This window comes from Neofelis nebulosa, chromosome 2, assembly GCF_028018385.1.
Source record: "Neofelis nebulosa isolate mNeoNeb1 chromosome 2, mNeoNeb1.pri, whole genome shotgun sequence".
Classification (NCBI taxonomy): domain Eukaryota; kingdom Metazoa; phylum Chordata; class Mammalia; order Carnivora; family Felidae; genus Neofelis; species Neofelis nebulosa.
Window position 1 is genome coordinate 185,206,545 of NC_080783.1, and position 16,914 is coordinate 185,223,458.

The 16,914-nt window shown below is 41.6% G+C and overlaps 2 protein-coding genes across 4 annotated transcripts in view; one reads left to right on the forward strand and one right to left on the reverse strand.

The window, feature by feature from the left end:
* The window catches only part of LOC131504775 (cytochrome P450 4B1), a 65,082-nt gene extending 63,885 nt beyond the window's left edge, over positions 1-1,197 (reverse strand). The window contains exon 1 of the mRNA XM_058717502.1: positions 979-1,197. Coding sequence (XP_058573485.1) covers positions 979-1,002 — 24 coding nt within the window. The 5' untranslated portion in view covers positions 1,003-1,197. The remainder of the gene's footprint in view (positions 1-978) is intronic.
* A 177-nt stretch (positions 1,198-1,374) lies between these two features.
* EFCAB14 (EF-hand calcium binding domain 14) overlaps positions 1,375-16,914 on the forward strand; it is a 38,767-nt gene continuing 23,227 nt past the window's right edge. Inside the window, exons 1-3 of one of the 3 annotated variants that reach the window (XM_058717506.1) lie at positions 1,375-2,495; positions 3,926-4,074; positions 10,309-10,454. In XM_058717506.1, coding sequence (XP_058573489.1) covers positions 2,314-2,495; positions 3,926-4,074; positions 10,309-10,454 — 477 coding nt within the window. In that variant the 5' untranslated portion in view covers positions 1,375-2,313. The remainder of the gene's footprint in view (positions 2,496-3,925; positions 4,075-10,308; positions 10,455-16,914) is intronic. The other 2 variants (XM_058717505.1, XM_058717507.1) reach the window with 2 other exon arrangements.

Genomic DNA, 16,914 nt, shown 5'->3' on the forward strand with positions numbered 1-16,914 from the left:
GGGAGCTGGGGAGGGGCAGAGAGAGAGGGAGACAGGATCCAAAGCGAACTCTGCCCTGAGAACAGTGAGCCCAATGTGGGGGTCGAACTCACAAACTCTGAGATCCTGACCTGAGCCGAAGTTGGATGCTTAGCCCACTGAGCCAGATGCCCCTATACAAGCTTTTTTATAATGATATACCCTTGAGCCTAATTCCAAGTTTTGGTTTGATTGCTCCCAGTTTGCAAACTGTCTTTAAGTAGTGTATGTACAATACAGTTTTACTAATTACTACTTCTATGATCCATTGATTTAACTTCTGTTATTTCTGAAATTTTGACACAGTTTTAAGCACCAATCGTTTCCCAAAGTCTTCATCATGGTCCATAAAGCCCTACAAGATCTAGCTCCTGACGCTGCCTGCCCTCATTTCCTACCAATCTCCTCTTTGTTCTTCAGGTTCAGCCACACCAGATCTTCCAGGTCACTCCTTCCTCAAGGCCATCGCACAACTCCCCACCTGTCTTCCTCCCAGTATCTAACCAAAGGCGCCCTCCCTTATCATGAGCCACTCCCTATCCCCTTATCACATTTCAGTTTTCCTCATAACATTTGTCACCTCCTGACATTTAATATACTTGCCCGTTGTTACTCTCCTCCCACTAGAATATAAGCTGCAGAAATAGAGTTGGCAGATAAAATACAGGACATCCAGTTAAATTTGAATTTCAGAGTTAAAAAAAAAGATTGACTTTCCAGTATGAAGACGTCTCAGACATTGCATGGGATATACTTATACACTGAAAAAAATTCGTTGTTTATCTGAAATTCAAGTTTTCCTGATGTGCTGTTTTTGTTAAATCTGGCAACCCTACGCAGAAAAGCAGGTGGTTATTTAGCTCATCGCTGTGTCCCCAGCGCTAGAGCTGCTCCTGACAAGTAGTAAGCTCTCAGAAAATATTTATACAATGAAAGAATGTGTTCAACCAGGTCACTAACCTGTAACACGCCTAAACTTTTCATAAACAGCAACCGAGTCAGGGGGGCGGAGTCTCTAGACTGTGTTAGCCCAGATCACAACCGGGGGTCAGGTGGCTGATGCATTTTACAAGCAGGTCGAGCAGCTGGGTATTTTGCCGGCCTTCACCCCAGCACCTGGCGAAAGAAAACTCCGCCCCGGACAAGTGAACCGGCTGGTCCCAGGTGGCCCTCCTGGGGGCGGGGCCTCCCCAAACTGCCGGCGGGACCCAGCCCTCGCCGAAGCCAGGGCCCCTTTAACGCCCGGCTTCCCACCACGGCTCGCGTCCTCGTGTGACGTCACCCGGCTGACGGCCAATGGAAGCGCGGCTTACTGGCAGGCGGCGCCGGCTGCTGTGCCAAAGGGGAAGTGAGCTGGGGCTGGAGCGATGGCCCGGGTTTGGAGCCCGCGGCCGCCGCCGCCGCCGCCACCGCCACCCCCAGCACGTTTGGAGCAGCTGCGGCTGCAACCGGAGCGGGGGCCGGAGTCGCGGCTGGAGTGGAAGCGGCGCGTGTGAGTTGCCGAGAGTCGCCCTTGCCGAACACCTCAAACTCTGGGCGGGAGCGCTTCAGGTGGGCTGAGCCGCCGTCGCCCTTCTGCACCGCGCCACGCCGCTGGCCCAGACAGGAGGGTTGGGGTCTCCCAGGTGAAGGACTGGCGCTTGGCAGGCTTAGCCCTCCGAGCCGGGTTCTAGGCCTTCCTCAGTCTCGGGCTCCTTTCAAACTCAGGGCGGAGGCCGAAGGACCGTGATCACCCCGACCCGGGCATTTTCTTGGCGCCTAGGCTGTGTCGGGGCTGCGAGCCCCCTCTTGCTGCCACCTCTCCAGCTAGAGAGCGACTAGCGCATTCCCACTGTCTAGCTCTGCACCTCCCCCTCTCCTCTCATTCAAGAACAAGTTTCTTTTCGCTCTCAGTTGGAAGTCCTGCCCTGGAAGGCCAAAACACCCATCTGTGTGCCCTTCCCCAGTTCCTGGAGCACAGTTAGAAATATCTACTTATTGGGAGATAGAGGTTGCTCCCCTATCCACCCTCTTATCTAATTGAAACTCCATGCCCAGAGCCTTACCCATTTTGATCACCAGCTCCCTGGCCATCTCTATGTGACTTCCCCCACCCATCTGAGTTCCACTTTCCTCTGGGCTCCAATCTCTAGCCCCCAGCGGATCTGGTCAGTCCCACCCCTGGGTGGGAGTGACCCAGGGCTCTGGCCCAGATTTCCCACCCTGGAAGGCAGCTCCAAGGCAGCGAGAGAATTGGGCGTCGGGTACGAACCTGGCAGCTCAGGAGTGGGTGCTCCACTCACCCCACACAAGAAGATGAAGAAGCGCAAAGAGCTCAATGCATTGATTGGTTTGGCTGGGGACAGTCGGAGAAAGAAGCCCAAGAAAGGCTCAGGCCACCGCCTTCTTCGCACTGAGCCTCCTGACTCAGACTCTGAATCCAGCTCTGAGGAGGAAGAAGAATTCGGTTTAGTTGGAAATCGCTCTCGTTTCGTCAAGTGAGTGATGCAGTGGTGAGGGGTGGGGTGGGGAAAAGGCATTTCCTTATATTACCAAAGGGGAAAATTGAAAGGAAGGAGAAGGGTGTTCTTACAAAGCAAAAAGGGTGTAGACCTTGGACAGCAAACAGGAAGAAAAGATGTTAGGGAGAAGATGAGCTCAGGTTCTGAATGAAGAAGTTAGAGATCTGTCTGTAAGTGTATAAAGAATTCAGAATCCAGGGTGGAAGTATGGACTTGGGGAATGTACCAAGAGCCCAGAGAGAGCAAGTTGGGAGTGGCAGAAAAGCTAAGAATAGGTACATGGGAGCAAAGAAGCTTTGGGGAGTAGACCTTTTTTAAAAAGTGTAGTAAAGACAGGAACTTTAAGGCTGAAGATTATTTTTCACACTCTTGATGAGTCTGAATCTTGATGGTGGGAGGATATGGTGAGGAACATACAAAGTGTGACACTTGAGAGTATGTGGAGAGTGGGAGACAAAAAGATGAGGCAACTTTTTTCCAAACCACTTTGAGATGGTGCAGCCACTAGGCAAATCCAAATGAGCTTTGAGAACATTGGGAATTGGGCCCAGGATGGAAAAAGGCTAAAGGGAACCTCGAAGGTGCCCTGGGACCCTCCCAAGAGAGCACACTCAAAGAATATTCTGCTGAGGATGTGGAAGCTAGAGCTAGGCAGAAGGTTGGAGTGCTAAAAGAGATAAATCCTTTGAGGTTTTTTTGTTTGTTTAGAGTGTCTTTGTCCTTTTATTTTGTTAAAGGAAGAGTTTGGTTTCTAATGAGCTTTGTCAAATTAAGCAGTTAAAAGCAGTCTCGGATTTGGGATATGGAAAAATGATGAATAGTTCTACTGGAATAGTTGCCCTGATGAGTTACTTTAGACCTTGAGTGCTGGTTGAAGTTTGGTGTGAAATCTAACCCTTTTCCATGTTTCCTGCCTTCTGAGCCGATAAGCTAGAGTGTTCCAGGTGTCCACTTAAACCTACGGGCTCCTATTTCTTCTGTTTGCACTAAAACTTGCTCAAAAGTCTATGAAGTTTCAATAATAGGAAATAGGGTCCCCTGGAGGGAATATATGTTGGAGAGCCAGAAATAGGGAAATTGTAGTGCTGTAATGGAATTGCAGAGATCTGGTCTTTACACTTTCCTAACACGAGTGTATCTCCAAAGACCTGAATCCATGATGATAGCTGTGGGCTGCCGTGCCCACAGGATCTCTTTCTGTGTCATGTGAAGTTTGAAACCTTTGTATCCAAAAGATGAACTCTTCATAAGGTCTTAATTAGTCACCTTCAACCCGCTGTTCAGATTTACGTGTTACCCAATGTTCCCTGGTAAACAACTATATGGCAACACATGCATGCTATTTCTAATACAGCTGTACTCATAATCATTTTTGTACTCCTGATTGAATCTGTTCTTACGATCAGGGGAGACTACTTACGATGCTGCAAGATCTGTTATCCCCTCTGTGCTTTTGTCATCCTTGCCGCCTGTGTTGTGGCCTGCGTTGGGTTGGTGTGGATGCAAGTTGCCCTGAAGGAGGATCTGGATGCCCTCAAGGAAAAATTTAGAACAAGTAAGTGGTCGCCTTTTTCAGAGTATTATCTTATTTCCAGGTCTAGGTCCACAGAGTGGAATTAAGAGTTTGCCCAATTATATATTCCTTCCAGCCTTCTTACACTTTTTCTTAGCTGTCAGCTTGAATGTGAGAATAGCTGTTTGTATTTTTGAAACCCACAAACAAAAAGTGATGCTTATGTACCATCATGAAAAATAGCATCTGAAATCATGGCATTGCAGTCAACACTTAAGGTGCAGAAAGGAAGTGCTAAAGTCCAGGAGTCTAGAACCTTGGTGAACCTCAGCCTGTTGCCACTTATACTTCCCCAAAGATGAAGTGGCAGTAGCCACACTGGGCTATTTCCTTCCTCCTCACAGGGCCACTTGAGAAAGAATGTGGGAATGTCTGTCAGTTTCCTCCTTAAGAAACACCATATGGAAAAAGGAATGGGCAATAATAATAGCATTTATTGAGTGCCTACTGTGTACCAAGTCACAAATAAATATTTGTCTCATGAATGAGACAACCGTTTAAGAAACTTTTTTTAAGTTCAAGAGTTTTATATATTTTAAATTATAAAGTTATATTTTGCCATGTCCGAGGTACTTTATTTGAAAGGTGTATTTGCATAGTAGCTTCCACCAGATTTAACCTAAGTATCTTCCTTCAGCAACACTGAGATCTTTAGTTCTAGGATTCAGGAGTTAATTTTCTAAGCTAAAGAACCAGTTTCAAGTTAATCCCAAATGCCTTAACCCTAGCAGTATTAGCACATGGGGTAACTGACCACTAGGCTTTCTCAAGGTTTTAACAAAATCTGGCTCCAGAACTGGAATTAGAGCTGTGTCCCTTCTTCCCATCTCCGTCCTTCAGAGATCACAACCTTCAGGCTTTCCCTCACCCCACCCTCTGTTTGCTGCCTGCAGTTATTCAAGTTCTGAACCTGACCTAGAGGCAGCTAATCCTTAGTTACTGTGATAGTAAAGTTCTTAGTGATGTTGCTTGAAAAAAATGTTGAAATACTAATTTTGCTTTTCTTCTGATTCAGGGAATGGAACTGGGTAAACCACAGTTCTCTGCCAGAATCATCTTGACCTATATGTTTAATCAACTGGTGGAATCAGAGTACAGTATAAGAAAAAATGAGATTTGTATTCTAATTAATTTCCTCCCTTAATGGCTGTCCATACCAGTATTACAAAGTGTTTTTAAGGCCAGTGTTGTCTTTGTAAGCCAGTAATCATAACTTGGAAATGAGGTTCTCAGAAACAATGTTTAACTATATATAACCACTAAAGACACCTGCCTGTGCCCTCATCTCTATATAATTAATTGGGCCACCTAGGTTTGTGCTATAGTTTGTTTTGATCACATATAGCAATCATTTATTTATACGTTTCAAAACATTGCTCACTTCTACCCTCCAGGGATTCCTTTCTCTGACTGCTCTGTGCTTTTGTTTACAGGACACCCATGTAATTTATACCTTAGCTGAGCTTTTCAGGGAATTTCTTTTTTTAGAAATGTGTATTTGAAGTGTATACACATAATTGACCTGGCAATCAATCAGTCAGCAAATATTTGTTGAACACTTGTTAATATCAATCCCTGGAAATACTACATTCAGGAGATGCCAGGAATTGTACCCTGAACTATGAGACCTGCTTTCTACCATTGAGCAACAGTCCCCTGGGACCCTGACTACATTTGTCAGCCAGCTGAGTGAAGCAGATTTGGAATTGTCAGTCCAGCTGCTTTGTTGTCTTTGGTTTTCTGCAATAGAAATGCCAGCTCTGTAGGGGTGTCTGGGTGGCTCAGTCGGTTAAGTGTCCGACTTCGGCTTAGGTCATGATCTCATGATTCATGGGTTCAAGCCCTGTGTTGGGCTCTACGCTGATAGCCCAGAGCCTGGAGCCTCCTTCGGATTCTGTGTCTCCCTCTCTCTCTGCCCCTCCCATGCTCATGCTCTGTCTCTCTCTCTTTCTCAATAATAAATAACATTTAAAAAAATTAAAAATTAAAAAAAAGAAATGTCAGCTCTGTAATGTCTAAAGCAGGACTTCTAGGGGGTAGATCATGGGGCATAGTCAGTAGGCTGAACCATCGTGGACCACTGGCCTCAGAGGTGTTTTTTTTTTAAACCATTATCTTGAGTAAATGAGGTCAGTCATGTTAAGCTTAAATAGTCTTTCTTTGAATTACATTTCTACTTTAAATATATTTCAAGAAATTTATTTCTTGTTTTTCAAGAGGACCCTGGAAACCACTGATTTAATTAAGACCACCTGCTGGTCTGGCTTTACTAGCTTTTTGGGAAACTCAGAGCTCTTGTTCTTTATTTCAATAACTTTTCAAAGACATTTGTCAGGAAAGGAGGCGGGATTGCTGAAATATCTGAAATAGAAAGCAAATCCGATAGACTTGGTATTTTTCCTTGTGGTCCAAGAGTAACTTGATACTGAAGCTAAAGGTACTAACTGGCCTTGAAACTCAGCTCAGTATTCTTTCCAGACCCAGGTACTTCAGAAGACCTCCACAGTTATTCTAAGGAAGGTTCCGTTCTCAACCATCCCTCCCTGTCATTCAACAATGAAACACTAGAGTAGAGAAAAAGAATTTGGAAAAGAAGGAAAATATTAATAAATTAGGCCATCTCTTCAGTCACACAGGCAGAGTAGCAGTTTGGTCATTTAGTACAGAACTTAAAAGTGTTCCTGGGGCGCCTGGGTGGCGCAGTCGGTTAAGCGTCCGACTTCAGCCAGGTCACGATCTCGCGGTCCGTGAGTTCGAGCCCCGCGTCAGGCTCTGGGCTGATGGCTCGGAGCCTGGAGCCTGTTTCCGATTCTGTGTCTCCCTCTCTCTCTGCCCCTCCCCCGTTCATGCTCTGTCTCTCTCTGTCCCAAAAATAAATTAAAAACGTTGGAAAAAAAAAATTAAAAAAAAAAAAAAAAAAGTGTTCTTGTGGTGATGAAGGCTTTAGGAGGTAAGTGTCTGACAGCTGGAGTATTCTAGAGAGAGTACTGGCCCTAAGAGCAGATTTGACTGATGAATCCTGGGTTGCTCATTGCTAGCTGTAAAACTTAGATAAGTCACTTATTCTTTCTGAGCCATGATTTTCTCATCCATAGAACACAAAGACCTATTTATGCTACCAAAGCACCTTGGGCATCTCTCTGTCATAACATCTGTCACATTGCATAGTAACTCTGTGACAACACCTTGCTCCCCCGTAGGCTGAAAGCTTCAGGGTCTTCTGTATGCACTAGTGCTGCGTGCAGGACTGGGTACATGGTAGAGACTCCATAACGAGTTTGAATGATTACACAAAAGTTTATTGCAAACTAAAGTGTTAAATATAAAATATTGCTGTCGATATTGTATGTATTCTGACCAGAGTGTATGCAGAAATCTCTATTTCATTATCTTAGAGATCAGAAAAAGAGCTATGTAAAGTCCTTTGAGTATTAATATACCAAATTTTAAATGAGTTGCTTTCCATGTTGAAAGAACATAAATTAGGGGCGCCTGGGTGGCGCAGTCGGTTGAGCGTCCGACTTCAGCCAGGTCACGATCTCACGGTCCGTGAGTTCGAGCCCCGCGTCAGGCTCTGGGCTGATGGCTCGGAGCCTGGAGCCTGTTTCCGATTCTGTGTCTCCCTCTCTCTCTGCCCCTCCCCCGTTCATGCTCTGTCTCTCTCTGTCCCAAAAATAAATAAAAAACGTTGAAAAAAAAATTTTTTAAAAAAAAAAAAAGAAAGAACATAAATTAGTAATTGTAAGTTGTTTGCTACCCTTCCTCCCGTTTATGTAGTCAAAATACCTTGACTGAGCTGGTCTCTCCTAAAAAGCCCCGAATCAGATAATGAAAATGATCATCTCTTGGCTCATACCATCTTAAGTATCCAGGGTGTTTTCAGGGCTTATCAGCTTTGTTTGTTTGTTAGTTGATAACTGTAACCCAAGTTACTTACGTATTTGTCTTATTTCTTCTTCCACTTCTGCCTTCTACTTCTTTCATATAAACTATAGGAAAGATTCCGGCTCCCCTCCCACCCCCCACTTGGGACATTTGACCACCTGAGAATGACAGGCATATGTGGGATAAGTTTTACTTTACAACCTCACTGAAAATGTAAAAGAAATTCAGTGAAATGCTAAGTGCTGTATTAATTTAGACTGGTAAAATGTTCTTACTGTTGGATGGATATTTTCCTGCAAACTGTGAGTCAAATATTACATTAAAAGCCCTGAGGGAGGAAAAAAATAAAAGCACTAAGGGAAATCTTTCATTTGTAAAGAAACCATTTCACACATATTTTTGAAAAATTAATAAAAATATCTAATTTTTTAAATCTGAATTTTGAGGTAGTGGGCTTGTTTGCAGTAGGGATACCACCACCACCCCATCCCCAGTTTTGTTGGGGATTTTTTGTTGTTGAGTTTGTTTGATTGCATTTTCTTTGTTTTACTTAATAGGATAACATTAGTTCCATTTTACACCCTACAGTTATTTCCCTGGACAAGCATTTGGGTGCTTCTGTGTACCTGGCACTGTGCTGTGTGCTGGAAATACATCACAAATAAAACCTGGTCCCTGTGCTTAAGCAGCTCTCTCTTGGTCTGATAGAGGAGGACAGATGTGTTAAATGTATGTAATGAGCACAGTGTGTTAAGTGCATTGCAGAGTTTGGAATGGTAAAGTGGTGGTGGTCCAAGCTGGGAGCCCAGCTATTTGTGCTGAATCTTGAAAGGAATTAACTAGGCTAAAGTAACAAATGGAGAAGGAGCAAGCCAAGGGCATTTAGGAAGAAAGAATAGTGTGTGCAGGGTCACTGAGGCTTAAAGAGGTTCATGTCTGGGAAATCCATTTGGCTGGGAGATAGTTTGAAGAGTTATGTAAAGTGATGAGAAATGTGGTTGGGAGGTAAGCACAGACCAGATTTATTTGATCAGTGATACTTACTGAGTGCCTAAGATGTGTCAGGTATATTCCAAAGCTGGCTTCACAGGGAGGAACCAAAAAAAGTCATGGTGCTTAAATTTTAGTAAATTGTTTAGTAAATTGTTAGTAAATTGTTATATCTCTGTCCTGTATGCCAGGGGTTTTTTTGTTTTGTTTGTTTTGTTTTTTTTGGCTTTAAAGGAAATGTACAATAGCTTATCAGGCAGAAGAGGAAGGACTCTTTCAGGCCTCTGCATTCAGGCTGGCAAATCTCTAAACCAGTCAGAAGTTACAGTTTCCCAAAGGAAAGTTCAAATATCACCCTGTGCTTCATCTAACCTGCTCCTTTATCTTCTATTTCACTTTGAGCTTTTGGGTTGATTTAAGATTTGAGGAAACACTTTCCTGTTTATGAAAAAGATTTAGAATTGTAATCCTCGTAACAGCACTTGAAAGGTGATTAAGAACCTATCTTGCATTTGACCAGTTTGAGATATAAAAAAAGTAGATCTAAGCACTTCGAGATACAACTTTTGATGTCACCTTGAGCATTAATGGAGTAAGGTTTATAAATCTTCACTGACCAATCACAAAGCTCCTTAATTGCTCTGGTTAATACTTAATATTTATTTATCACTTATTGTATGCCTGACCAGCCCTGTTTAGTACTTACTTTACAGCCATTCCTTCACTTAATTCCAAAAATCCTGGGGGCGCCTGGGTGGCTCAGTTGGTTAAGTGTCCGACTTGGGCTCAGGTCATGATCTCACACTCTGTGAGTTCGAGCCCCGCATCGAGCTCTGTGCTGACAGCTCAGAGCCTGGAGCCGGCTTCAGATTCTGTGTCTCCCTCTCTCTGCCCCTCCCCTACTCATGCTGTCTCTCTCAAAGAATAAACAAACATTTAAAAAAAACTAAAAATAAATAAAAATAAAAGTCCTATAAAGTATATTTTATCCCTGATGAGGAAACTGAGCTCAAAGAATTTGAGTAATTTACTCAAGATCACAGTAAGTTACACAGTTAAGATCCAAGTCCAACTCTTTTTGCTGATACTTTATCATTTTTAGCCATCTGACTTTTAAAAGTTGCCTGTAGTGAAATAGCCCCAGTTAAAATGGAGCTTTAGTATTAAAGATATATGTTTGCATAAATAAAAGAACAGTATAGCTGATCAGATACAAATTCAGTCATCCTATCAGGATTAACTTTTACTAATCTGTCTTCTTTCCTAACGTATGATCATTTTTTCATCTTGGAGTCATGAGGAACTTTGGCTATTTATGATTATTCTTGTTTTTGCTTTTAGTGGAATCTAATCAGAAAAGCTCATTCCAAGAAATTCCCAAACTTAACGAAGAACTGCTCAGCAAACAAAAACAACTCGAGAAGATTGAATCTGGGGAGCTGGGACTGAACAGAGTCTGGATAAACATCACAGAAATGAATAAGCAGGTAGCAAATGTGTGATTTTATGTCTGTGTAGTCTGTGAATATTTAGTTTGTTTAGTATGAATTTGTAGGTATAGAGCACTCACTTCCAGTTGTCTTACTTTTTGAAATGATGTCTTCCATGCTATGATCCGAACACATTACAGTCAGGCAGAATGGGTAATAGTTTTGCATTTGCCAAATATTTAAGATGTTAGCCTTTTCTATAAAGCAACAGTTTTACCAAATAGAGTAGTTTGGAGGGAGTTAGAAGTTCTTGAGTCAACGTTTCCTAAGGAGCATTGTAGGTGTCAGATAAAGAAAGAGTGTCATTCTGACCTCTAAGAAAAATGGGTAGTCGATTTGTATTAGATAATGAGAGCTTATTTTGTTTAATTAGAGTTCACAGACTTACAGTTGCAGCCTTGAGTTTAGTGCTATACACTGTTGTAAGAAAAAAAAAATCTGTAAACCATCAATAGCTAATAATAGTTATTCTAGAGTAGCATAGGAAGAGGTAGCAGAGTTGGTAGCAAGCCTAGAGGAAAAGCCCCTAAATTGGCCAGTTCTCAGTAGGCATTGATTCCAGAAGAGGGGTTCTGCCACAGGAAAAGGACTAATGCAAAGGATGTTGGTCGAGAATCTCCTATGTATAAGGTACTATAGTTGCCACTAGGTACTCACCCTCTGTCCCCAGTTTTTGCAGTTTAGTTACAAAAGCTATGCATTGGCAAGACAACTCAAGTACCAAATGAATGGTATACCTGCAAAGTGTTTAAAAATAAATATACCATCTTCATTGGAGCTAAGAAGATATTCTCTTCTTCAGAATGGAGTCACAATGTTCAGAATCAGCCACTGGCAGGGAGCTCTGTGCTAGAATAAAGTGCTTACACACATTTCCAAAGCTACCCTCATCTTTCAGCAGCAGTGTGAGAGGGGCAGTTCAGCTCTTGAGACAGGGATCAGTGGCCTGTGTCAGTGGTTTTCAGACTTTGGCCTTGAACCCATAAAAATAAATGTTTTATGTCATTACCCAGTAAACATTTATCTCCATACATTTATGGGTAACCTAAATAAAAGTTTCTGAAAACAGTAACTTACCCTTAATATGCTTTATGTTTACTGGTTTCTATTCAGTTCTATTTCACTTTCTTAAATCACTCATGAAATAATTGATGGGTTGTAGCACCTACTATTTACTCGTTATCATTTATCTTTGGATTCTCAGTCATAAAGGAAAAGCAAGTATTCACTCCCTTTTTGTAAAAAGAATAGGATAAATTCTAGCCTTGCTTATATTGACAGAGCAAATTAGCAGTTTGACCAGAGATTATATCAGGTGAAAATAGACCACAGCAAAGCACTGAGAAATAATTAATTAGCATCCCTCACTGGGGCAAGCCATGGATTCCATTGATATAGTTAGTCATGAAGAGGCAAGAATGAAATCTTTCAAGATGAAGAGTCAGTGTCAGCTCTTTCCCATCTCCTTCACGTAAATCGGCATTGTGGGAAGAGTCAAAGAGGAAATTGGTACTTGGTGTGAGAGGTCACACAGATTTTCAAATGTTTGATACATATTTTGGCCTCTGAACTCTCTTTAACCAGGAATCTAGCAACAAAAGAATCATTTTGTTCTTGGCCTGGCTGTTATTTTTAACGCAAGAAGTACCTGGGAAGGCAGGCATACAGAAAAGTTTACTTCAATCCTGGGGTTTTATGTACAAAACTGGGAGAGATTGAACTGAAGCCCTTTCCATTTTAGTCTCCATAGATCTTCAGAGATGAGGGGACTGATGAGACCAGCCTGATGCAGAGGAATTCTCTTCTGGCAAGGGCATAGGAGGATGCGTGGTAGTGAAGTGAGCTTTGTGTTGGTCCAAGGGGAGCCCTTCACTCTCTGAGTGATGTTCTGAAATTAATGATACACATATCTGATGGTGTACTCAAGTAAAAGGCATTTGTCCTAAATCAAAATAGGTCTAAAAATAAAATTAGTATTTAACCATGTTTCCATATCTAAGGGTAACTGTCAGTTAAGATGCTTTTATTGGCAAATTATTTTTTAAAGAACAACTCAGAGTGGCTTAAACAATAAGAAAATGGATTATACCACTTAACAAGAACTGTTCTTATCACAGTGTGAGTTGAAAAATAAAGCCATTAATTTGAAATAAGTTAAAATCAAATTTTGCATTGCAAACCTTTAAACTAATAGTTAAAATCTCATTTACTTTTCTGTTTTATTCATGAGAAATCTCTAATTTCATACCCATAGCCATTCTCAACCATTATAGGGAGTCTCCTCCCCCTTCTTTGAAGGCCGGTAATTCAACAAATGTTTAATGAGCTGCTCTTTTAGAATTAGGCCTTGGATTCAAAACCAAAAATGATGTAACTTCTGCCTCAAGGCTCTTACAGTCAAATGGAGGAGATAAGAATGTGAACAATTGTTATACAGCCTCTTGAGCAATAAGAAACAGGTCCACATGAGTGCTGTGAGGGTATTTTTAAGTATGTATTAACGAGCATGCTGGGGCCAGACGAGGCTTCTCACATATCTTGAGCTGAGTCCTGAAGGGCACATAGGAGTTGGCCAGGTGAAGTTTGCAGAAAGAAGAGTGTCATAGGTAAAACATTACTAAAGTTTATCCTTATTTGGAGATACCATATTTGTGAATTCACCTACTTGCTAAAATTTGTTTTTAACCCCCAAATCCTTACTTCTGGTGCTTTCATAGTCATTCACTGATGGGCATACATCAGTCATTCACTGATGGTGGCAAAATATTTGAGTCACCCAACACAAACGTTTCCAGGTGATGTCAAACAAAGTGACGCTCTGTTGTTTCAGCTCTCATACTGTAAACAGATTTCCTTTTCGAACTATAGTTAGTGGCATGTTTTCACACTTCTGTGGAGTTTTTGGTGATTTCACTGTTTGAAATGTCCTCCTAGCATAGTGCTGAAGTACTAGCTAATATTCCTAAGTGCAGAAAGGCTGTGATATGCCTTACAGAGAAAATACGTGTGTTAGATAAGTTTCAGGCATGAGTTCGGCAATATACGTTTAATAAGATGTCTTTAAACAGAAACACACGTAAAACAAGGGTTACGTATAATATTGACCAGTAGCCAAAAATGTGACCAGAGAGCTCTCAGGAACCTAACCCTCTGCGTCCCTTAGGAGCAATGGTTCAGTAGCCACTAATTCAGTTTTTGCTGCAACTTTCTAGAACGTAACTATTACGAATAATGAGAATATACTCTATGTCCAAAAGAATAGACAAATGAAAACCACGGTGTGTTTAGAGAATTTTAGTAGTTCATTATAGCTATAGTTTGGCAGAAAGAGGCCAGAAGTAAGGATATGTCAGCAAGAGCCAGAGGACCTTGAGTGCCTTTTTATAGTATGCTCTGTATCCCTTTTGGCACTCAGTCCCAATAACCTTATGTTATAGTTATTTGTATATGCATCTAATTACACTACAAGGTCATATACTGTAGTGTGAACTTTAAGCATGATGATGGCGATGATGATGATGATGGCAGTTAAGACGACAACTGCCATTCATGAAGTGTTTTCTTTGTGTAGTCCACTGTTAAATGCACAACATAACGTGATGTCCTTTTTTGGTTCTATAGCCCTTTGAAGTAGGAGGTAGTATCTCCATTTTACAGATATGAAAACGGAGGCCCAAAGAGGTTTAGTTTGCTCAAGGTTACATAGATGCGTAGCATTGCTAACATTAAAATATTCAAGGCATGGGAGCCCGTTTTCTTTCCAGTTTTCCATTCTGCCTTACATCTTTATATCCTCTATAGGATGCAGTAAGTGCTCAGTAGATCAAGTTGAAAGGTTGTGATGTCAGGTTTCTACTGAGACTCATCATTCAACACTGATGATTATCTGTTTTAGTAACTTTTTTACTTACTGTTTAAAGAATCCTTAATTTTAGCCCCAGAGCAAAAAAAGCAGCATTTCAGACTTTATAGTAGGAGATGGTCTGATAAGCAAATGGTCTACAGTAGTTATTTTTAATTCTGCTAATGAAAAGTCATGTAATATGCATAAAAGTCATGAATAATCTTTTGGCTGGAATGTGGAATTTTTTCTTAATTCAACTTTTTAGACTCTTTGAACTACATCGTGTGACTTTTAGAGATAAATTCTGTCATACTTGAATCCTATCTGACATTCTAGAATGTCTATTAGAGACCAGAGGAGTCCCAGAGATAGTAAAAGGAGAGTGCCCCTTGTCTGTCCACTCTAGTTCCACATGTAGCTTTGCTGTAATTTTCCACAGATACTAACATTACTCCACTCTTGAGAGAGGAGTGCTGACAGATGGAGTCCAGCTTTGCAGTTATGGGGATGTAGTTGAGTCCTAGTGACCAGTGTGGGGCTCAGGACTTATAAATAAGAGGTCCTAAGTGATGTTTGGTAATTAGAGAGTTAATGGTCAGCGCATCCTCTTTCAGGGAGGCAGCTGATACCCTAGGCCTGGCTTTCACCTGCTCCTCTGGTTTTGGGTGAAGTGGTGGCTGCCCCCAACCACACTGGCCATTTGTGGGGTTTTTTTTGTTTTTTGGGTTTTTTATTCCAGATGTCCCCCACCCCTGCCTCCATCCTACACTGGCCATTTAAATGGGAGGCAGTTGCCATTCTTGAGATACTTCTGATTAGCATCAGACTCTACCATAGCCTCAGGATATTGCAGTACCCGGGAGAATAGTGTCTACCTGGATCACTCCACCCAGAACACAGCTTGTGTCTTTTAGGACCTGGCCTATTGTCAGTGGAAGGAATTTGTTCCCTTAGGTGGCCAAAAGGTAACTGCAAAATTGATGGGGCATTTAGAATAACCATATTCTCACCATCCGATTGTTATTGAGTTGATTGTGTACATACTTTGGAGTACTGAGTAAAACATGCCTACCTGGAGGATGGCCTCCTTCCTAGCTTTTATGTTTGAGCTAAGCATGTTCAGATAGCCTTGGAAGGCCCAGTGAAGGGCATGGAAGAAAGGGCCAGCCAAGGAAATCTGTTAAACCCTTCCAGAGTTGTGATGTCTTTTTCCTATGTGTATTTCATTCCCATCTTTTGTGTTTAAAATTTTATGAGTAGTATGTGAATGTATTCTTATGTAAGGTTTAAACAATAAAACACTTAAGGAACTCTTACGAAAATTCCCTTTCAACCCTCATCTGTATGTTCCCCCATCACATACACATTTCTGGTCCCCATGGGTGTCCACTGCCATTGGTCTGGACTGCATTCTTCTAGTCCCCTTTCTAACAAAATCATAATAGCTTTTAATATGAATTAGCTTATGGGTTAGCATGTGTGTATGAGACCAAATGGATGGAGTCATTCAGTATATATTGTACAACTTGTTTTGTTCCCTGAATACATCTCTTTATCCTTAGCAATAGATAAAATGGTTTCTAGTGTCTTGCTATTACAAATAAGGAAGGAGTAAATATTCTCGTGCATACATCTTTGTGTACATGAGCAAGTTATGTGTAGATAGATTTCTAGAAATGAAATTGCTAAATTAAAGGATATAAGCACTCAAATTTTGACAGATACTCCTAGATAACGTTCTTACAGGTCTTCTCCAGTTTACATTCCCATTAAGAATGCCTTTTTCCTTATGTCCTTTTCAAACCCCAGTATTATTCATATCTTTTTAAAGGCGTGGATTAAAGCAACCTCTGTGATGTAATTGCTACTCTTAAGAGGTTATAGTTTGCTGAGAATATCTCTCACTATAGAGAATATCTCTATAGTGGGCTGAGGTTTCTCAACCACATTGATTTCAAGTACATAGAGTTGGAACGTTGAAGAGTATTCTGAATATTTTGGAGCATTTATGGAGAATTACATGTTTAAGTGCTTATTAAATTTCACTATTAAAGAGCTAACACTTATCTGGTATTTTGTTTGTACTAAGAACTATGCTACGAACTTTAGTTATATATCTCATTTAATCCCCGTGGCCTGTATTAGTCATCTTTCACTGTGTTACTTTTATCTCAAAACTTAATGACTTAAAACAGCAAACATTTGTGATCTCACAGTGTCTGGGGGTAAGGAATTTGGGAGCATCTTAGTTGAGTGGTTCTGGCTAGGATCTCTGTAAAGTTGCATTTAAGATATAGGCCAAGGCTGCATCATGTGAAGGCTTCCCTGGGACTAGAGGATCTTCACTCGCATGGCTGTTGGCAGCAGGTCTCAGTTCCTCTCAATGTGGGCTTCTCCATAGGGCTGCTTGAGTGTTCTCACAGCAGAGCAGCTGAGCGAGTGATCCAAAGAGGAAACCCTGGTGCTTTTAAAGACCTAGTGTCCAAAGTTGTTGTCACTTCCACTGTCTAGTGTAGGCTGAAAGGAAGTCACTAGGGACAGGCCACACTCAAGGGAAAAGGATGATGTCCCACTTCTTGAAGGGAAGACTGTCAGACACTTTGTAAACCTATT